The sequence below is a fragment of the Tetrao urogallus genome, assembly GCF_951394365.1.
Source record: "Tetrao urogallus genome assembly, chromosome: 2".
Taxonomy (NCBI): Eukaryota; Metazoa; Chordata; class Aves; order Galliformes; family Phasianidae; genus Tetrao; species Tetrao urogallus.
The window spans coordinates 29,413,830-29,436,145 of NC_136814.1; the positions used below are offsets into that span (position 1 = coordinate 29,413,830).

At 45.0% G+C, this 22,316-nt stretch overlaps 1 protein-coding gene across 2 annotated transcripts in view; it reads left to right on the forward strand.

The window, feature by feature from the left end:
- The window catches only part of MDGA1 (MAM domain containing glycosylphosphatidylinositol anchor 1), a gene marked incomplete at both ends in the record, with an annotated part of 124,697 nt that overhangs the window by 33,313 nt on the left and 69,068 nt on the right, over positions 1-22,316 (forward strand). For both annotated transcript variants that reach the window (XM_079532606.1, XM_079532607.1), the window contains 5 exons: positions 7,300-7,439; positions 10,128-10,302; positions 14,687-14,883; positions 17,218-17,350; positions 21,880-22,149. In XM_079532606.1, the coding sequence (XP_079388732.1) occupies positions 7,300-7,439; positions 10,128-10,302; positions 14,687-14,883; positions 17,218-17,350; positions 21,880-22,149 (915 nt within the window). The remainder of the gene's footprint in view (positions 1-7,299; positions 7,440-10,127; positions 10,303-14,686; positions 14,884-17,217; positions 17,351-21,879; positions 22,150-22,316) is intronic.

Here is a 22,316-nt window from a genome sequence, read left to right on the forward strand (position 1 = left end):
CTGTGTAAGAAAGTTTGGGGATCACCATTGGGAATTAATGATCTGTTACAGGCAGGAGAATTGGGAATGAAGGAGTTACTGATGATCTAATGGCTCTGATGCTTCAATAAAGTACACAATACCCTCCTTCATTTTAGATCGAACAAAGACCTCAGAAGCATCTCCTGCAGTCACTGGGGGGTGTACCTGTTGTTCATGATATCTCACATGGTTTTGTTGCTGATGTTTTTCTAAAAGAAACAAAATTATACAGATGCTTCAAGGAAGTGGCATTGATTTAGGAGAAAGTTATTTTAAGACCATGCAAATCATCTGGCTGAGCTTTACGAAAGGGAACTCTGTTTTTGGATATGCAATCAGCCAGAGTTGTAAAGACTGCCTTGGCCAAATTTCACGCTCTATGAATGTTTTCCCAAATTCTGTGATTTGTGTTCTTCCTATCAAAAATTATATTCTTCCCTTTATGCTCAAGAGTGCGGTGAATTGTTACATAGGGTTAGGCATGGTTGCTTTGCATATCTCAGAAGTGGTTGTGTTTTTGTTGTGGTGGACTGATGTTTGTGTTCTAATCACGGTAAGGAGCCAGGCATTTTGCTGCTGAAATATGACAGGTTCCCTGCTGCAAATTTAGGCCAAGAGTCCAGTAAGCAGATTTTTTATTTTTAAGTATGTATGCTTTGCACTGCCATGAGAATGCTGATACACAGGGAGCAAGAGAGTTTCAATAATGATCTATCTTACTTGGGGCTGTAATCCTTAGTGTCAGCATGCCATTAGGGTTTCCTGGAGGTTTTTGCATTAGGAAAGCCTTTGGTGTGGCTGAGTCACCTGGGCAGCAAACTATGTTAGCAGAGCTGGCAGGAGGAGCTTCAAGGGAGAAGCATTAAGCTTATGGAGACCACGTGCTGAAGGCAGTGCTGGAGGTGTGCGAGACGGCTCGGAGCAAGGAGTGGGAGACCTGAGGGCATGGTGTGCTTTTCTCCTTGTAGCTACTCTAGGGGCTTCTGTTCCAGCCTCCCAGGGCAGGCTGTGTGGAGGCATCAGGTACCTGAGCTCCTTTACACCTGTCTGCTGGCACTGCTTCTCCCTCTGCCACTGTGCTGGCCTGAACTGCTGATAGGTATGGGCAGTCTTTATTCAGCCATTAATATGCTATTGATCCACAGCCCTCTTGACAGTGTTAATGGACACTGATTGTGTATTATTATTTCCATAATCAGCCTCAAGCTGGAGTGAATTTTCCTTTTCAAACAGCCCATCAATATTATGTCCAGCACTGTGGGCTGGAGTAGGCTTGGTTAATTTGTATTGTTGGAAGTTTTGGCAGAACCTGTGGTCTTCATCCACAGTGGAGCAATCAGTGAGACCAGCTGAATAGCAATGGACCCTACAACAACCCAGCTGCCAACCCTCTCCTGAGCGGGCATAGGCAGGATGTTCTGTTGTTGTGCAGGTAGTAACCTGACAAGGTTTAACAAGAAGTGGAGTCTCGCACCCGGGGAGGAATAACCAGATGCATCAGCACAGATAAGAGTGTAACCTGCTGGAGGTGAGTTGTGTGGAGATGGACCTTGGTGCCCTGGTGGACAACGGGTTGGCCGTAAGTCAGCAATGTGCCCGTGTGGCCAAGCAGGCCAGTGGTATTCTAGTGTGCATTATAAACAGAGTGACCATCAGGTTGAGGAAGTCCCCCTCCAGTCTGCCCTGGTGAGGCCATATTTAGAAAACTGTGTCCCGTACTGGGTTCCTCCGTTCAAAAAAGACAGGGATCTCCTAGAAGAAGTCCAGCAGAGGACCATGAAGATGATAAAGGGCCTGGAGCATCTCTGCATGAAGACAGGCTGAGTAACCTAGGGCTGTTCAGCCTAGGGAAAAGATGGCTGGGAGGGGGTCTGATTAATGTTTATAAATATCTAAAAGGAGGTGGGAGGAAAATGGATGAGGCCAGGCTCTTCTCTGTGATGTGTAGCAGTAGGACAAGGAGTAATGGTTTAAAACTTGAACACAAGATGTTCCATACTAACATGTATGTGAACTTTATGGTAAGGCTGATGGGGAACTGGAACAGAGAGGTTGTGGAGTCTCCTTTGGAAATGTTCAAGACCCATCTGGATGCCTACTGGTAGGGTATCTGTTTTAGCAGGGGGCTTGGACATTGTGATTTCTTGTGGTTCCTTCCAACCCCTTTGATTCTCAGAGGCCTTTATGTTTGCATCTGCCTCCTCTTTGAGCAGAGTTGTGCACTGAATAAACAGAATGGATAAAACACTGAAGCAGTGACTTTGAGGCCTGAGAGACACTTCCTCTGCACTGTAGCACCTGTAACAGTGCCATGGGGCAGCGCTACCTGTGGGTGGTCCTATTGAGAGTGGCTATTCAGCCACTAATGGCTGAGGGAGATTTGTATTCAATTCCATGTGCTCCTTAAACACCTTTTGCCCCTTTCCAGAAACTCCCTTCAAGATGCACCTCTTACATGCCACTTGCTTTGGACTGGAATGGTGAGGGGAAAATGCAAGAAGGTTCTTGAGGTTTTTCAGCAACAGATTAGCAACCAATGCCTCCCAGCAGTGCCCCCTTGTAGCTGAGAAATGGAAGTCCATGGCTTCTTTGCCTAGAGCTTCCTGGGCTTAGCTGGGTTCTGTCAAACTTTGCCTGGAGGCAGCCAGGGGATTGCATTCCTGTGCAGATGAAGGCATTGATGGAAGGCACAGCCTTCTGGTGCAGCCACCTGGAGGGCTTGGCTACAGGAAACATGACTGCAGAAAGCCTGCAACACTGGTAGACTGTCGGGGAAGAGGATACAGACTGAAGCAGGAATTCAGCTATTCCTCTTTTCTCTTCGTTCTGCTGCTGCAGATCTATTCTCAAGGGACACTCCTCTTATTTCTCCCTAAAATTTAGAATATGTAATAAACTGATAGAGACCTAAGAATGCCATTGCCTATTTGTCTTCTTGCTTTCTCCCTCTCTGCCCTCCTTCAGCTATAGATTTTCATTTGGCTCCTGGCAATGCAGAATCTGTGTCTTACCCTCTCTGAGAAGGACTTCTCATCATTACCATCGCAGAGATAGGGAATCTCAGGTTCAAAAAGATGAAGTGGCTAGACCTGTGAATCAAATGCACGTTACTCAGTCCTCTCCAAAAAAACAGTTCTTTCCTTTTCTACTTTTTAATGATATTAGCAACCTCTAAGCACCAAGAGTGTCATAAACTTTCCAGATTATAGTAATAATAACATTGTACAGTACATTGCACTGGGAATAAAATTATTTTACCCACTCCAATTTCCTTTTGTTTTAATGTGTGAATATATCAAATGAAAGTGTAGTAGGAAGTCTCGATGCAGGGGCCAAATGTGTTGCAAGCCAGCTCTTTCTGAAAGAAGAGCTTAATGCTGCAGGTTGAGAGCTTGAATTTTGCATTGTAAAGTGTCTGGCTTTGAATATTTGGTTGGCTCAGTTTCTCTGGAGCGCTTTGTGCAGTTCTGCTCTAAAACGCTTAGTAGGACAGGTTGTATCTGCAAAACTCATTCCTTGTGGGGCTCCTCTGTGAATGGCTGAGATTCTTTCTCAGTCTCCAGCACTTGCCTGATGCTCTAACCTTTCTTTTCGCTCCCAAGGGCCTTCTTGAAACTGTTTCTTTTGAGAAAGCAGGTCCTGCGTGTTGCCAGGACAAGATGGCAAACTGTCATCGTCCTGAAATCCTCCAGGAGACGTGGAATGATGTCAAACAATGTATTCTTTCTGTTCAACATTCTATTTGAACACATTAGAAGTACAATTAATCCCTACCATCTCTGTCTATCTGTAGTATGGAATGAGGTGGCTTTCCCAGCCTTTGCGTAGTGTGGCAGGCTGAGCTTGGAACCAAGACTTCTGGAATCCTATCCTATGATTTTAACATAATCCTCTGGGAGCTGGATTCACCCCTTGTTCAGTCCCCACACCTTTGCTTTTATCAGGTTATATTTAAGGCTGTTTCTCAGCCTCCCGTGCCATTTCCTTGAGCGCTTTTCTCTTCAAGACAGCCCTAGGCTTTTTGGTCTCACTTTTGAGAGATGTGGGTTCATGTGAGGTTTAAAACATGGTAAAATGCTTGTTGGTCTTGCAGGAGACCTGGTGCTGTGATTGCAAGAGAGATGTCACAGCTTGAATAGTAGTGATTCAATTAAAGTGATGTCCCTTTCCACTAAATGGAGCTTAAGGTATTCTTAACGGTAGAACAAAGCTGAATGTACACCCCCATGTTTCTAAGCTTTGTGACAGCCCAGGTGGACCCAGGGGGGACTGGGGAGAGAAAAATTAAACTGACACAACATTTATCTCCAGCATTCTCATTTTGCTATAGGTTAGTGCTATATATTGCTTTACACTGCAGAGTAAGGATTAGTTTATATAATATTTCTATCAAACTCTGGTAACAATGATGATGACAAAGTGTTTTGGTACTGCAGCGCTTGCTCAAAAACCCTCTTGTACGGTACAACTGTACTTAATGTTTTGCTGTGGAAATTCCTTATGTACAAATGCCTTTAGGCAGGTGAGATGGAGGTTACAGAAGGCAGGTAAAAGTATGGGGTGGTGGGATGGCCAAAGGGAGAAGAATGCAAGTTGGAAGGCTTGAGGCTAAAGAGTTTGTGCACCATGTGGGGCACAGCCGAGCAACTTGAGGCAACATTTAACTGGGAGCAAGAGCTGCAGATAAATATTCTAATTCTCCACGGGATGGCTGGCAATTAGTTTTCGCAGCAAGGTCATGTTTGTGAAGGGAGAACAGAGCCACCAGCCGGCAAACATAGCCCAGAGAATGAGAAGAGAGATTTCAATAGCTTTGATGCTGTAGGGTGTCAGGACCCCACTGAAACAGGGGTAGTATAGGTCAGGAGGAGAGTGTGCTATAGGATAGGAAGGGACAGAGTTTTTCTCTTTTAATCATAGAGCAGGGAGTCTTCATCACAGAGTGCGTCTTGGCATTGCCAGCAATGTTCTGCAGTGCATGTGGGTAGAGGTGTTATGGCATGTCTGCAGAGGGCTGGAGCAGCGTGATAAGAGGCAGTGTTTTGGATTTGAAGTGTACTGGCAAAGGTTACATGGGCATCTGAATTGCTGCTCTGCCATTGTTCGCTTGACAAGCAATCATGCAGTCTTTTACTGATAAGTCACTGTCTTACTTAAAAAGCATAAACATGTGTTCATATGTATATATGCACATACATAAGTTCCTGCTTTCTTCTTCCTTCTGTGTTCAACAAGAATTTTCTGCCATTCAGGCAGGTGAAGGTCACTCATCTGCTCAGTTGTATTAGTGGAGCTTTGACTGTTGTTTCAGAGATGGCAGGCAAGTTTCTACAAGTCCTGCAGATGAAAAAGATTAAGGGATTTGCCCATTTTTATGCCATCATACTGTTCAAATAAACATATTATTTCTCTTAGTCAATAGCTTGGATGGTAATGAGCCCATCATGATTTTGCCAGCCAAGTAACATCAGACTGGAAGGGCAGTGGGAGACTGGCATGAGTTGTCCAGAGAGGTGGTGGATACCCTGTCCCTGGAGACACTCAAGGACGGGCTAGACAAGACACTGAGCACTCTGGTGTAGCTGTAGGTGTCTCTGTTTGCTGCAGGGGAGTTGGACCAGCTGACCTTTTAAGGTCCTTTCCAACTCAAATAAATGTGATTCTAAAAAGATATTAGCTTGCTGCCTGAGTGCTGTGTGACCATGCCATGAATGGAGAACCCAGCAGCAAGAGCAGCTGGCTGCCCACGGTCCTGTGGCCACTCTTGTGTCATAGCTGCTCAGTGCTTTGTGGTGACACCGGTTTGTACAGGCTGAACCTCAAAGGCAGATCTCTGCTGCTTAAGCCCAGCCTGCCCTGAGTCTGTGCTGCTGGTGCATGGAAGCAGCATAAATCTGAGCACTTCTATTTGCCATCTGGTTGGGTTTAGAGCATTTTGGTCATGCCTGGAGCAAAATAAGAAATCTTTAAAAAAAAATAATAAAAAAAAAAATCCATGAAAGAAAATAGTAGTTCAGCTGACCTTGAGGAAGAAGTGGGTGCTTAGTTCAGCTGTGACAGGTTGTATAAATTGGTGTTTGTTTCAGAAGGCTCACTCAGGCTCTTTGCTTTAAACCCTTGGATCACCTGTCTTCCTGTCTTGTCACTGTCTTGTTAGTTTGCATTGTATTTCACTAATAACAGCTGGAGCTGTGACTCTGGAGTCACCTGGAAGTGTTCCAGCAAGACAGGGCAGTGCATCCCAAGGGCACTCTCACTGAGGTAGTGGTTCTTAGACATGTGTGGGTTTCTCTGTTCCTTGAAGTGTGACTGGAGCTCTCCCTCGAACAAGCACAGGTGTCTCATTGGCTGCACAGTCACTTTCGATACATCTCAGCCGCTTCAGTGATCACACAGATGCTTTTGGATTAGGGAACCAAGGGCTGCTCATACAGATCTCTAGAGTTAAGGTGATTTTTTTATTAGGTCCTGTTTTCTTGCTGTTTCTCTCTCCCTGCTGTTGATTAGAACTGCAGTAGATCACTGGTTGGGGATATGCAGTTTTGTAAACTGTGGGAACTTTCTTTCCATGAATTTTTCCTTTGCACAACTCTCTTGTTCTCCTGGCTGGACTGGCAGTCACTGGTCTACTCCTAGAATCCTGGGAAGAGAGAGAGGAGCCCTAGAGCTAATGCGTTTTCTGGTCCCATGGAGACTGTTTCCTCTGGCACAGAGTTGCAATGGTCGCTGTGTAACTTGGGAAAGACTTGTTTTTCCTGTAGCATGCACTACGCATGTTCTAGGGACATACTGAAAGCCATATGGAGCATCAAGGCCCTTTCTGACTCCACTCAGCCCCCTGCATAGTAAATTTATAGTCATTAGGCCCATTTTAGACAATTATAGAGCAGCCATGATTTGAACAGATCCCTGCTTTAACCTCTTGTGTATGCTCATCTCTGGGAGAGCAGGGAGTTCTTGATCCTTAGCCCATTCAGGGAGGTCTTTAAAACAAAACAAAACAAAAACCTCCATGTTTTCTTTTCAGTGCCTAGAGCTGCTAATCTCAACAGTGCCTAAGAACTTTAAGTAGAAGGTGATACCAGGCTCCCAGGAAATAAGGATAATTACTCAATTCTCTATCTTCTGAGTCTTTTGTGTCTCATACCCAGCACTGTCTGGCTCTTCCCTTCTGTGGTTCGAGAGGTGGCTCTTCCATACTGCTGTGGGCACAGCTGTCATGGGTAGTGGGTGGAGTGCTGCTTGTTTCCTTCGTTACCTCTTCTTTCTTCTCTGCAGCTCCTGCTCAGGCCCAAATTATCCATGCTGGGCAGGCATGTGTAGTGAAGGAGGACAACATCAGTGAACGTGTTTACACGATTCGGGAAGGGGACACGCTGGTCCTGCAGTGTCTGGTCACAGGACACCCCCGGCCACAGGTAAGACTTCAGTCTCACCTGTCAGCAGGATGCCCAACTTTATCCTGCATGTTGGAGCCAGGTAGTGTCCTATAGCCCAAATATTAACTGTTCAAGCTGTGAAGAAGCCTTGTTTTTCAAGCAATACGTTCCAAACTGCTTTTCAGGAGCCTACCCAAAACATCTAGTGGTATTCAGTATGTGAAGTTTCTCTCAAAATAGAAGAGCCCATTGTGCAATCCATCCTCAAACCTTTGATCTCACTTTCTACAAAAACCTGAACAGACTAGAGGAGATTTGACCCACATGCTGACCACAGAAGTAACTCCTTTATGGCTCATCTCTCTCTTTGATTCTCTGGTTGTGCAGGCAAGTAGGAACTTGCCTGGGGGAGTTCAGAAAGTTGCTTGTGGCGTACTCTGTAGAGCTCCACAAAGAGCCCACTGGTCCTTGCTTTAGAGCCATCAACAAGAGGCAGATTCAGACCTGTGGTGCTGGATGTGCTCATGCTGTGGTCAGCCTCAGCTCAGTGAGGAGGCTTGGCAGTGAATATGGCTAACTGCTGCAGTCCTCCCTTGGGGCCCCTGAAGGGCCGCATAGCCTCAAGTCCTGTGCAACCCCCTCTGCACCCCTCAGATACTTGGAGTAGGCTGTTTCCATATCAGTGTAAATGGTGTCTGTAAAGATGCTCAGTCAAGAGCATGGGTCTGCCTGCTCTTGGACAGTGTGGAAGGCATGGCAGCTGGTGTGTGCTGGGAGGCAGTGTATGCCAGAATACGCTCAAGGGATCCAAGTATGATATGTGCACCTTCTTGGCCCTCTTTTTCAGTCATTCCAATCAAAGGCATTTGTGCTTGAGCAGTACACATTAGCATGTGTCAGTCAACCTCTCCATGGACTTGCTTGTGAAGAGATGGCTTACTGAGAGGAGACAACAAAGGAGCAGGAGAGAGGCTCAGCAGGATTTGAAATGAATTGTCCATCAAAGCATATCCTGGAAGCAATTAAAATATAAACAAATCTGAACCAAGACAGCAAGAATGACCAGCCTAGACTTGTGAAAGTGCTAGGTGGGTGATAGCTGTGTACATCAGAAGTGAGGAGGATGGTGGGGCTGGCTCTACCTAAGGATGTTGAACATGTTGCTGGTTGTGGAGATTTGAACCTGAGAAGACAGATTTCTGTAGCAGAGCCTGATGCAGACAGCATGCTTGTGGGCAACGCTGAGGTGTGATATTGCCCAGGCACACGCAGGGGACACTTGTAATGCAGAGCCAGGCATGATGAGGGAGGCCTGGCACCTGTGCATTAAACATGGATGTGTCCTATTTCTGCCCCCTCTCTTCACAGATAGATTTCTTTCTCAGCTAAGCTCTTTTCCTAACCTTTGTTTAATCTTTTCCTTCTTATCAGGCAGTCATTAAAGTATGAAAATGTGGCCAAAATACTTAAATGAGATTGAAATTGAAAAGATTAAAGAGCTGGCTGAAGTATTTTTGCAAACAGGAGACTTGATGCCCTCAGACAATTTCATAATAAGCCTACAAAGGCTAAATAAATCCTTGATCATTAGCTCCAGAGTCTGCTCAGCCTGGTGCTGTGAGACTGTGATTTAAACATGCCTGTCGTTTCTAGAGCGCCAGCATCAATCAGAAGGTGGCAGTGAGCTTTAGGCAAAGCCTGGGGTCAGGGGTCAAGGAATCTGGTCCTTCCCGTCCATTGCCAAAGTTGAATGAATGTCTGTCTCCTTTCTGTTGGCAGATCCTGTTGGATCCCAGCCCCAGAGACTAGATGGCGCAGGTGTGGGAGCCGTCAGTGTCATCAGCCTTTAGAAGGGTAGTTTGTGATATAGGCAGTCAATGGGCTGAAGTAAGCCGTCTCTACCTTCTATCATCAGGGCTGTAGAAAATGAGGGCAAGCTTGTACCAATGCTGCTTAGACTACACCTCATTACAGGCCTTAAAATACCTTTCAGTCTTTAGAAGTGTTGTCCTCTTGCCAACATTCATTGTGAAATACTGAGTCACTATGTTGCCCCCATCAGTCAGGACTTTAAGACACGTAACATATGGTCAGAAATCCAAGATACCCTGAAATCTGAAGGGATTCTTGTTTCTTTTCTTTTTCTGTTGTTTTAAAATCAAAGTAAAAGTTTGTGTACTGCAGAAGGGTGACATATAAAAGTAACATACGTGGGGTTCCCTGTGGGAAGGAGGTGAGAGCCACATAGTGACAGCAGTTTCAACTATTGGAAAAGCAAACAGCAGAAATAACCTTGCTGTCCAGAGAAAGATGAAAGGGTGCTGACTGCAATAAAAGCTCTGCAGCTGTAAGCTGATGTCTTCTATAGCTTCACGGCCTGCTAGCCACGTGGGATCCTGAGGCTTAACGATGGAAGTCCTGTGCTGCTCATACAGTGATATTAAACTAAGCAAGTTAGAGGACAAGATCAGGGGTGATGAGTGTGTTGTGTGTGTCTGTGATCTGAAGGATTATCCCAGGTGCTAGGACATGAGAATTGGTGATGGTTAAGAATTAGCAGCTAGTCTGCAGAGACATACTGAGATCAACAGTTGAACTTTGGTAGTCTGGTGGTGCTTTGAGGCCCATTTCTATAAATGGCTGGGGAGGGGAGAAAAGGGAGCTCTGCTGTCCCCTGGGATCTCTGGTTTCTGTCGCTGGTAGATTGTGTTTCTCTTTCTTGTGCAGGTGAGATGGACCAAAACAGCTGGCAGCGCATCGGACAAATTCCAAGAGACGTCAGTGCTTAACGAGACCCTTCGGATTGAGAAGATCCAAAGGCTGCAGGGGGGCCGCTATTACTGTAAAGCAGAAAATGGGGTTGGGGTCCCTGCCATCAAGTCCATTCGAGTAGATGTGCAGTGTAAGTCGTTTAGTGGCAACCCAGATCTTCCCACAGTTCTACTGTGTGTCTCTGTCTTGCTGCGGGGCTAGTAGGGAGCTGCATTGCCCTAGGACTGTGTGCACCTCATTCAGTGGCAAAGGGACTATTATGCTGTTTTTCCCTAGAGATCAGATATCCATCTGGGAAAAAGATGGCTTTGCCTTTCCAGGCCTATGCTCTTTTCTAGGTATTGTGGTGTCTGCCACTACAAGAAGTCCTAGCATTAGCGTGGGATGTAGCATTGTAGATGGCTTCTGCAGTCTTTATCTTCATTTGAAGCTGGCTTGGTTCTTGAAATCAGTGCTTCTTCAGATGTCTGGAGCGTTTCTGAAACCCCACATCTCAAACTGCAGTGCAGTGGAAACAGAGCGAAAGATTCTGGGATGCATCTGAAGAAGCTGAGTTGTGAAAGGACAGACGTGAAGGAAACTACTGAGAATCCCTTGGTTTCAGAAGTGACTTAGTATTTCTCTGGCTGTTTGCAATGCCTGTCTATCTTGTGTTCTGGCAATGCTATTAGGAGCTCTCCACCTTTGAAGGTTCTCATGCTGATTCTTGGGCATTCTTATATTTATTCTTGGGCAATTGTGGCTAAAAGGGAGGGTTAGGCTTGTCCTATACTTCCCAGATAGGAGGAATTGGAGATTTAAGGTCTAGGCAACTTTTGAAGAGGTTTGCCCTCAAGGATTAAGATTCTGCTCAATTTGCTTTTGGCTATCCACTGTTCCAGATTCCTCCGATCCTATTAGCACCACATCCCACTCCTCGCATCATCTGAGAAGGTCCAGCAATGGACTGATGCAAAAGTTGCAAATGATTATAAGCCCTTCTAGCAAGGTGGCCTTTTGTGCTGATGTAACTGTTGTCAGCGGAGCAGTCTTCAGGCTTAAAAACGCCAGGATGCGCTTGAAGTCTGGGCAGAGACTTTGCTTGCAGGAAACACTGCCTGGTTGCATCCTTTTACCGCCACTATCCAGTCTTGAAATGAGAGCTAGTGTGTTCAAGCGCTGTGCTACATTCTGTTTAGATTTTGTCTGTATGTAAAAATCCTTATCCTTGGGTTATCTCATGATCCATATTCGTGTTATCTAGCTTGGAGTGGTTTTCATCTCCCTCCCTTCCTTTCCCTACCCTGTATGGGCAGTAGTAGAGCATGAGCAGCATCCCACAGATCTGGAGTATATGCATGAGTGTCCAACCTTTTGGCTAGTCTGGGCCACACTGAGTGATGAGGAATTGTCTTGAGCCACGTGTGAAACATGCAATATAGTTAGAGCATGTAAGTAACAAAACCTGTTTTTTTATTTTTTTTTACTATTTTTTTATTAAATCATTTTTAAAGAAGGGCAAAAGTCATAAAACTAGCAGATTGGACACGTATGGCAGATCACTTCATCTGAGCCTCTTGCCAATTTGAATAGGATGAACGTTACTTCATGGGCATTGCATAGCTTTGTTGGAGAAGTTCTGACACCCACCAAGCTCTGCTTGGCTTCTCTAACCATTTTCTCTCTTGCATTCAATAACTCTCCATATTAAAAGAGTCTGGCTTTTCTCAGTACTCAATATGGCAACTTGTCAGAGTCTTTGTGTCTAGGAATTGGACTGTTGCATGATGTGGGCTATGGGAATTCCCTTTACTTCTGAGATGCAGACTGGGACTAGAGTGATGTAGCATCCTGTTGTCCTTTATGCAGCTCTGACCTGTAGAACTGTGGGGCTAATGGGATGGCCAAGGGCTTTCTCATACTAACATCTACTCTGAAGATGGACTTGGTAATGTACCTCTGTTCTGCTCACTTGGTTTTTGGGGAGGAGAATCTATTTTCTGTTGGTATTTGCAATAGATATAAGGGAACACATAGGAACAGCCACAGTTTTTGTTGAACACTCACCCGGGCAACCTTCATCTGAATGAACCAGAATTTGAAAATACAACACTTTTTTCCCCACATCCCTATTTGTAGTTAGAGGTAAGTAATCACTCTCATTTGGACCTTGATGTCTTTTGACAGCCAGTACTACTCTTCACTCATAGTATTAGACAGAAAGGTTGTGTGAAGAGCACTGTTGGTACCAAGAGGATATCAAACTGGAAGCACTAACCTGTGTAGCAAGTTATTCCTTTGCCCCGAGTGTGTGTTGAGTGAGACTTTAAAGTGTTGTTCAGATGCTGGCATAGAGGCAGCTGCAGAGTGGAGTATTTTTATGTGCAAGAGAGGGAAAGGAAAGAAAAAGAAAGAATAGATGTTTACAAGCTTATATTGCGCACGAAACATCCCATGTGATCTTCTCCATGAGCCGCCTTGGGCCAAATTTATCATTCGTGCGGCTCACTGACATCAGTGGCTTTACTCGTACATCAAGCACACGTGTATCGTCGTGGGTCTTATTTCAGCTTTTCTCAGGAGGACTAGGCTTACAGTTGACTGTTATTAAAGAAGGATGGAAGATTTGAAGGAGGAAAGGTCTAGTAAGAAAAAGGAAGGTAATATTTTCTATTTGGGGAGTAGCTGGGAACCAGCAGACTTGAATGGAGAGTGTCTTCTTTGATGGATAAGGGAAGTGTTTTGCCATGCAGAGAAACGGGTTCTCAGAGGGGTGGTAGCTACTGAGTTATTCATCTAAAGGGTGGACAAACAAAGGGGGATTAAGGAATGCAGAAGAAGAAGGACAGTGCCCAAAGTCCAGATCCAAGAGATGTAAATCTTAGTCATGGCCATATGGAGAAAGCACTTTATGGACAGAGGCTGTTTATCTCCACTTGTGTATGTTTTTCTACAGTATTAGATGGTTTTTGTGTGTTTTGATTTTGTTTTCTCCTGCCTTGTCCACAGCTCTACTCATCTCTCTGAGCTATGTTATGGGCAAGCCAACAAGTATACATCTTACAAAAATATGCAAATCCAACAGTTAACACTTGTGATTCAGCAGAGAACATACGTTATTTGGATGACTTGTTAGCAGAAACTCATCTCTCCTCCCTCACTTCCTTCCTGGGAGCCAGACTTCCAAACTTGCAAATCTCTAAAATAATGTATGTTGAAAATTAGGTGACACACAAGAGCTGGAGGTGATGGGCACATGTCCTCTTCCTCTCTGCTGTTATGTGCAGAAGACAGTGCTGGCAACAGAAGGGCATTCTGGATATGTGTGCTTCAGTTGTTGTGCAGTTGAAGATGGGTTCATAAAGCTTCTGAAAATACAGAAGTGCTTCACTGAGCTCAACAGACTACTTTGAAGACATGCTTAAGGTCATGGGGCACATTTCAGTTTTAGAGGGCAAAGTTGTCCCAGCTTTTCAAATGGGATTTTTACATTTAATCCTACTCAATATCATAGTGGTTCTGGAAGGGGAAAGAACTCTGAGGTTTTTCCTTTCTCTGTGCTTCCTTGACTCCTTGATGTTCAGACAATGTCTGAAGGAAAAAAAGAAAAAATCTAACAAGGTAAATATCTCCTTTTTAGCAGGAAGGCAACCAGTAGGCAGCGGTGTGACCTGGATGGAAGCAGAAAGTACCGTCCGAGTACCCTCCCTCCAGGGCTATTGCTTGTGTCCTTGCAAGTGAAGTTATTGATAACCACTGAATCAATGACAACAGTTGTGTGATGTGGCTATGGTAAAGGAAGATTTGGAAGGACTAATTTCTGTAAAGGGAGAAAAGAATCTGATCAGTTTAGGAGTGAGTGATAGAGATGCAGTTAGTAGATGTTACTGAAGAGTCAGCACAAACATTGTGAAGCAGAAAATACAGGCAGTACTTAAACTGGGCATAAGAGGGAAGTTATACACACCTATCACTATGTTTTGCCTCTCATGTTCTAGCGGCACTCCATCAAGACTTGCTGCTGTCTAGGACATTGATCTTGTCCTGGTTTCTATCCTCACCCCTTGACTTATCAACCACGGGCTTAGCCCTGTGATTTCAGAAGGGAGCAGAGGAAATGAGGATGTGGTAGAGTTTCCTGGGATCCTTCCAACTTCTCGCTGAAGCTGATAATGGTGATTTTAGGTGTGAGGTGTCATTGGTGGTCAGACGACCAGCCCATTGGTCAGACAGGTGTGTGGCAAACGGGTGGTTTACTGGAAGGCCACATAGAATCCGCAAACTGGAGGATGCTTTCTATTCTCGGAATGTTGTGTGGTGAGCAGGAGAATTCTGGCTTCTCCTGTCTGTTCCCTTTAGATGCTGTTAGTATTACCTGCCTTCAGATCAGTTCTGAATTCAGCAGTTGTTCTTGGCTAAATGTATGAGAGCTACCCCTCTCCCCTACAGCCCTGGAGCATCATCTGCTCTGCAGGCTGTACATGCAGACAGTGCTTCACTAACAACTGCTGCGGCCCTCCTTACCTTCCTTCCAGATCTAGATGAACCTGTCCTCACTGTTCATCAGACCATCAGTGATGTACGTGGCAGCTTCTACCAGGAGAAGACTGTTTTCCTCCGTTGCACCGTCAACTCCAACCCACCAGCTCGCTTCATATGGAAACGGGGAGCTGAGACACTTTCCCACAGTCAGGACAATGGTGTGGACATCTATGAACCCCTCTATACACAGGTGAAAAAAAGCAAACCTCCACGAGCTTGTGATCGACATCTTAGTGTGATGTAGTGCCTTCTGTACCGGATGATACCGTTTCTCTTTCTGTGTGGGTTACAATGGTGGGGAGAGGGTGGTGGGCACTGCAAGGAGCATCAGCTTCAAAAGGGCTGGTAGTGTGTTCTTCTGTTTGTAGGTCCTCAGGGAGAAAGAGAAGCAGGAGAGCAAGAGGGAACATGACAGCCTAGTATCCTTGGCTTGGCGTTTCTTCCCCATTTGGTACTGTCCTTGAGTGCAGGACCGATTTTCCCTAATAAGTTTTATGTTGCTGATGACTCAGTAGTTCTGAATGTACTTAAGATGTCAGTCAGCACTAGAACTTATGGAGGATGACTAGGATGGGTAAGAAGGGAGGGCTAGGTGGGCAGTTCCTGAGGGCACCCATTTCATCCCACATCCAGTTCTGCTCTCAGGCACTCCCAAAGCTGGGCCCTAAGCACATTGTGACTGAGTTTGATTTTTGAGCATTGCTGTAGGCAACCTTTTAGTTAATGCAGTCATGTTCATATTTTATTGAAACACGCTATTTCTGCAAGTTGTGGAAATAGGCAGCCAAATGGAAACACACAGGCAGATTTGGGGAGAGCACAGTGCTTTGGGTTCCCAAGCAGACTGTAGAAATGCTGTAGGTCAGTGCTGTTTTGGTCCTGAAGAGAGCTTTGTCTTGTGTTGTGCTCTGTGGCATCCAACCAGGACATCCCTGGCCTCAGAGGAAGCCACTCCGGGCACATCCAGCTTTCGTTAAGCTCTTTGTGGTTAACAGGATACATTGCTTAGGAAGAGGATGTCCTAGTACTTGAGATGTTCTCTCCAGCTAAATAAGGCATTCAGTGGAAGTTCACTGCAGTGCCAGGTTAACATGTAAATGACCCCAAACCCTGCAGCTCCAGTCAGGCTGTGTTCCTACCCTGATGAGCCTTTGGGTTGAGAAGAGTTGAAATTAGGTGAAGCACGTGTGGAGAGTAAAACCTTCCTGGAGCTCAAATAAATTGTGTTTAACAAAGCACTCTCCACAGAGCTCGTAGAATTGTCTGAGACAAGCCAGATGAACTGCTATCAGAACCAGGTTCGGGTAGCCCTTTGCACTAGAAAGGACAGAAAGATTTTGCTGTCTAAGCTTTTAAAAACTTATTTACACTGAAGGTTTATATGCATTTACTAATCAATAAATTGGATACATATGACTGTATAAGTCACTAGCTGACATGCACGTTGTAAATGCCATCATTTGCGCAGCATAGCAACAAATCTTAGGGGACAGGACTTCCGTAGGGTTATTGGTCTCCTAGGTATTTATCTTCCTAATTTACTCAGTTCAAATCCTTGTTCTATGCATATTAGCATGCCTGAGCTCATCGTCCAGTCCCTTGAGGTTGCCTCAAGAGGATTTGTCATGCTGACACCTTCTCACATTTACAGGCAATTACGGAATGGTTTCTCCAAAAGAGATTTAGACAAGCACAAGGAGCACAGCAGCGACAAGCTGTCGTGAGAAGACGTATGAGTTGCAGGGTGTGCAAACCACAGGATGCATCTCTGAGCTTTCTGCATTCCATAAATAAAAATTTACGGAACACATCTATTGTTAATTTAACAACTTTATTCTGCTTTTATAACATGATAGAGTGTCAGCAAGTGATTCTTGTGCTTGTTTGTTGCCATAGCATGAGAAAAGGCTATCAAACTCAGTGCAGACACTCTGGATTTATGCTGGTGTAAATGAGATTAGAATCTGGAGAAAAGAGATCAAAAGAGTTGAGGGGAGGGGATGGATATTTGAGTATTTCTCTAAATTACCCTTTTTTTTTTTTTTCTGGACTGCACAATTTTTTTTTTTTTTTTGTGGCTTAACTATTGATCATGCCATATTTAAGTCAGCATCAGCCCTGGTTTACTTTGTTTTTGCAATGCTGAAACCCCCCTGACTTTATTTAGGCTCCCACTGACATCTCAGCGTGAGCTCAGGGGCTGTCCTTGGACATTTAAGGCTTTTTTTCTTTCCATGAGATGACTGTGACAAAAGCTGACAAGAAATTAAACCTAGACCTATTTGGCACCGCTTCCAGGTTTTGTGACATTTGCTGGGCGTTCTGAGAGACTCCTGGAGGTGGAGCAGTCCCTGCAGATGCTTTGTGTCTCCTGTGTGTATAGCTAGGAGGGTTTGGAGTCTGCACAGCTTCCTGAGGTTTGAATGGTTATTACTTGTAAGCTCTGGGCCCGGTGATTGACTTGCAGTGATGAGCTGTACTTTGTACATATACATCTTTCTCCTCCTTTCTTCCTGACTCCCAGGGTGAAACCAAAGTCCTGAAGCTGAAGAACCTGCGGCCCCAGGATTACGCCAGCTACACATGCCAGGTGTCTGTCCGCAATGTCTGCAGCATCCCTGACAAATCGATCACCTTCCAGCTCACAAACACCACAGGTAATGCAGCAGCCTGCAGAGCAGCCATGGCCTCTCCAGGCCTACAGCTTTTAGAAAATCACCTCCATTTCACACGCGTGGCTGACGTTGTAAATCCTTAAGGCAGGAACTCTGTGGTCAGGGATGCTTTAATTTCTTGCAGCCAGTGCCATGACTAGGCCTGCTGTGTGATCATTAAAGCAGACTATACGTAGGTGTTGAGGCACAACGGAGTTTTTAATCCAGACACTGTTTTATTTATTTATAATTCTAAGTGATTTTAAAAATAAATTTCATACAGTCTGGAGCAAGGCAGCTGCTGCAGAAGTCCTTACAAATAATTAATCTATGTGTGACTGTGTGCTGCTTTGCAGTGCTGCACTTAGAGCACTCCTAGCCCAAGGTTCCCATGAGTACAGATGTTTTTGGAAGGCAAATATCTCTGGTGCCTTCCCAATAAATAAATCCTAGAACTGCACACACATGCACTGATATCCATGCAGGCAGGGTCTGAGTGCACCTCCAGTTGCAAACAGACTCAATTTGGTACCCCTCGCTTGACATGCATGCAACAGCTGAAATCATATACCAGATGCATTGCAAAGACCTGACTATAACCAGTCCATTGAACAAGAGGGGAAAAAAAAAAAAGCAACCCACACCATTACAGAGTCCCCACTTGTCTTGAATATTATCAAATAATAAGTAAATGTCAGAAAATTGCTTCCAGCTCTGGGGTATTTCATGATCAGAAAGGAAGGCAATGTAGGTGTTTGAACTATTCACCTCTCTCTTATGTAGCACAAAGTAGTTTGTATCCCTGGTGTCATCTTTGTGCCGTAGAAACAACACCTTTTGATGCTGACAACTGTTGATGGGATATTGTTGATACAGTATAAATTATGTTTATTGATCTGACTGAGCCCAGGGTGCTGAACGATAGTTGCTTCATTTTATTTAGAAAGAAAAAAAAGTCAACTATAGCTCATGTTGGAGTAAAAATATTCCCCTTATGGTAAGATCTCTGTGAGATCTTCTCAGGCAACTCATGTCACTTCCTGAGCTTGTCTCAGAATGAAACTGCAGAGAATGCAGGAATATTCTCTTTAAAAGCCTTGTGCTCATAGTAAGGAAAGGGATCTCTGCCATCTGCTATTTCCTGCTGTGGCTTTACTTTTGTATAGTTTTAAAAAAAAAAGAAAAATCACATTTCTCTTCATGCCCCCTCCCCTCTGCCAGTCCAGCCCTTCATTTCAGCTCAGTCCTTTTATTGAATGAATAGGAAAATGTATTTTCAAGTTGTTGCCAGATCAGAAGCCAGCATAGATCTGAATTCATAGAATCATTAAGGTAAGGAAAAGATCTCTCAGATCATCTAGTCCAGCCATTGACCGACCCCTGCCGTGCCCACTGACCATGTCCCTCAGTGCTACATCCACATGGCTCTTGAACACCTCCAGGGGTGGTGACCGCACCACCTCCGTGGGCAGCTGTGCCACTGCATCACCATCTTTAAGAGAATAAAATTCTACTAATATCCAACCTGGACCACTCCTGGCATACCTTAGAGCTGTTACCTCTTGTCCTATTAAACACCAGTTTATTAGGTACTAATCAAAACTCTGAACTTGGTTCGTATATCTTATGCATCTAGTGATCTTTTTCTTGTGCTTTAGCTGTAAATGCATGCTTACATGTGGTTATAAAAGAGCCTGACACCACATGCTCAAAGACTATGGATAATGTGTTCCCATTAAATTGTTTTCAAAAGCTACACATGAAAATGAAGCTGGTGTTGCACTAAAGGTAGGGTTTGTATTAAATAGCATAAGAATATTTATCATTAAATATTATCTGGCTTACTTACAATGTTGGTAGTGTTTGTGCACAGGTGAGAAAATACTGTAAAAAGAAATTGTAGTTCTCTCCTTGTTTTGCATAGATCTCTTTTCCGCTTGTGTTCATGCAGCAGCAAACTCCATAGCCTCCTTCCCTCAGGATGCCTTGCAACTGAGAAGGGTCCAAAGGGTGCAGAGGTGCATGGAAATCAATTTCTTAAACGTTTATAGACCCAGCTGCAATTGACTTTGAGAGGAACTAGTGGAACAAGAGAACCTGCTCTTCTCAGTCTGTTTGCTCCTCATAGTTCACTTGGGCTCCCTAGGCAGTTGCCTTTAGGCAGGCCACAGTGTCCAGCATGGAGATGTGCTTCTCCCCAGCCCAGTGTCAGAGACTTGGCCCTCACAGCAGCCAGAGAGCTCTCAAGTCTTCAGCCTCAGCAGGAAGGAGGCGTTCCCTTGCTGCTGTCCTGTAGCTCTGGAGCAGCAGGTTGGATCCAGCAGAACCACGGCGCCAGCTCAGCACCAGGGTGTCATTGCCTGCTCTGGCAGGGCAGGGCTGATGTTTTCTCTTTCCTTGATTTCTGCAAAATTAAGCAGCCCAGCTGGTTAATTCTCCTGCAGTTTTACTGCAGCAAATTGGACTTCAAAGGGAATTGAAAGCGACTCTTTGTTTTTAATGGTCCCCTTGCTTCTCTGCAGACTCTGCCAGCAGGTTTTCTGAGCCAAGAACAAAAGGAATTGCCACAGGTTACAAATAAATGAGATTCATCTCATGCATAACAATGTCTGCAGCTTGTTAACCGCTGTCTATTGATAGGAGTGGGAGTGGGATCCCATGCAGACTGCCACAGCCAGGGCTCCATTTTGGGACTATGGAGGCTCTCTGCATCAAGCTGTGTGGGTGGCAGCTTTGCAGCTTTTCTGCTTTCAATCTTACATGCAACTTGCCCCAAGGCAGTGCTTGCCCAATGCATCACTTCTTTTCCATGCTTCCTTGCCCAGAACATGTTACAGCTTTGCAAGGTGAGTGTTCATCCTATCTGCACATCAAGCAACACAGGATCCTAAAATCTTAACCAAAGGCTGCAGGAGTTCCGGTTCATACCAACTGACGTATTCTTTCTGGGTGTAAGCAGGTTTCAACCTTTCTCTAGCTCGGATGTAGATGCAAGGATGCCCCCAGGCAAGATGCTGCACCTAGCAGCTTGTCTGCGTTCTTGACTGAGACTTGTTCAGTGTCAGGGAGCAGGAACAGCTATATGGTATCAGTTGTATTCCTTCTCGCCACAGAAAAGTGTCCTGCCTAGGCCACAGTCTGTTGAGGTATTTTGTTTGCTGGGTTTCACCAAGTTTCATGAGGTCATCTGGAGCCCAGAGAGGACAAATCCTTGCTTTGTCACTTAATGAGCCTTTGGGCATGGGTTTCTCTCCTGGAATGCTGGAAGCAATCATAGATCCTGAGTGCAGGCTGTGGCCTCTCAAAATTCAAGGGCTCCAACCACAGGCTTCAGAATGGCCAGAAGTGCAGGAGGCAGAGGAGTAGCCCTCATCCTTAAGCATAGCTGTCCACATCTGGTTGCAAAAAGCACATACCATGGCCAGGGAGAGGGCATTGCATTTAGTGTGCTAACGCAGTATTGCAGCATAGCAGTAGTTGCAGTGCTAAATTATGGTGCAGGTGCCGAGAAGGGAGCACTCCTCCTTGCCTTGTTTGTATGAGCTGTAATTCAGAGATCCAACACCAACCCAGCACAGCTCATTAACACAGGGTCCAGGGAGAGGGAGGCTGAAATAATGATGCTGTTAAATCAAGCTTCATGAATATGGAACAATGTCTTATTTTGCATTATTATGGCAGTTACTTAAAACGTACTCCCAGCCTTTGTGCTGTGGACTGCTACTTTCTCAGCTCTGTCTGGATGGAGCCAGCAGTGATGCTGACAAGGGCTTTAAAAAGCTTGTCTTGGGATGAGGCAGAGAATGCAAAGGGAGGATGCAATGAAACTGAAAATACAAGGGGAGGAGTTTGGGATCAGTCTGGGGAGAGAGGTGTAGTGAGAAGAGTGCAGAAATAAAATAAGCCAAAACCATATAGTAGGTTGTTCAAAGGATAAGTTGCCTAGACGTTTTGAATAATTCCCAATTGTTCAGCTGTGCATGAAAGAGCATCCCAGGACTTGGTTTACAGTCTGCAAGCCAACAGGGAAATCTATTTGATACCTGTGTGATGGGTGAGGGTTGCTATTCACGGTCTGGTTTTCCAGACCATGGATTTTCCATTGCCAAATTATGTCTTATTATCTTTCCTATCTGTGCAAGGAGAGTTTGTCAGGCTTTTCTCCTGAACTGAGTCCTAAGCCTAGAGAACTTGCAGTGAACAATCTTAAAATACTGTACCTAGCTGTACAGAAGCTAGAAAAGCTGTAGCTTTTCTGAGAAATGGCTGTGGGGTGTTTTAAGTATGGCTTCTGGTCTGGGTTGTCTGCAGGCCCTGCTTGCAGTTTTCTAACCTTAGAAAAGAAGGATGCTTTAACTCAAAAAGGTGTGTTAACGTTAATTCATTACATAAAAGCATTACTGAGTCCTTGCAGCTCTCCTTTCTCAAACCAGCTAACTTCAAGAAGAAACCCTAGAAAGAACGAAGCTGTTGACAGGTGAGCGGACAGGTCCTTTTCAAGCTTAGAAGTGTCCCTCTTTGTCTTCTTCCAGCCCCACCTGCTCTGAAACTGTCAGTCAATGAAACATTGGTGGCCAACCCTGGTGACAACATCACTATGCAGTGCTCTCTGACAGGCGGTGATCCACAGCCAGAGGTGCTTTGGTCTCATTCTCCCGGCCTGCTGCCTCCCAACAGCCTTGTGCAAGGAGGCAATCTCACCATCTGGAGGATCCGCGTGGAGGACTCAGGATACTACAACTGCACAGCCATAAACAACGTGGGGAACCCAGCAAAGAAGACAGTGAACCTACTGGTGCGGTGTAAGTTGCTCTTTTTCTCAGAGGAGGAGTTAGATTTGCATTCCCCCTGAGTGTTCTTGTACAACTAAGGGATGCTTAGCAGAAATCAGTACTCTGGAGAAGCTCTTGTGCAAGCTTCTGTGCTCCCAGATCAAGAGCTGTGCTTTGGCTACTTTCAGCCTCATCCT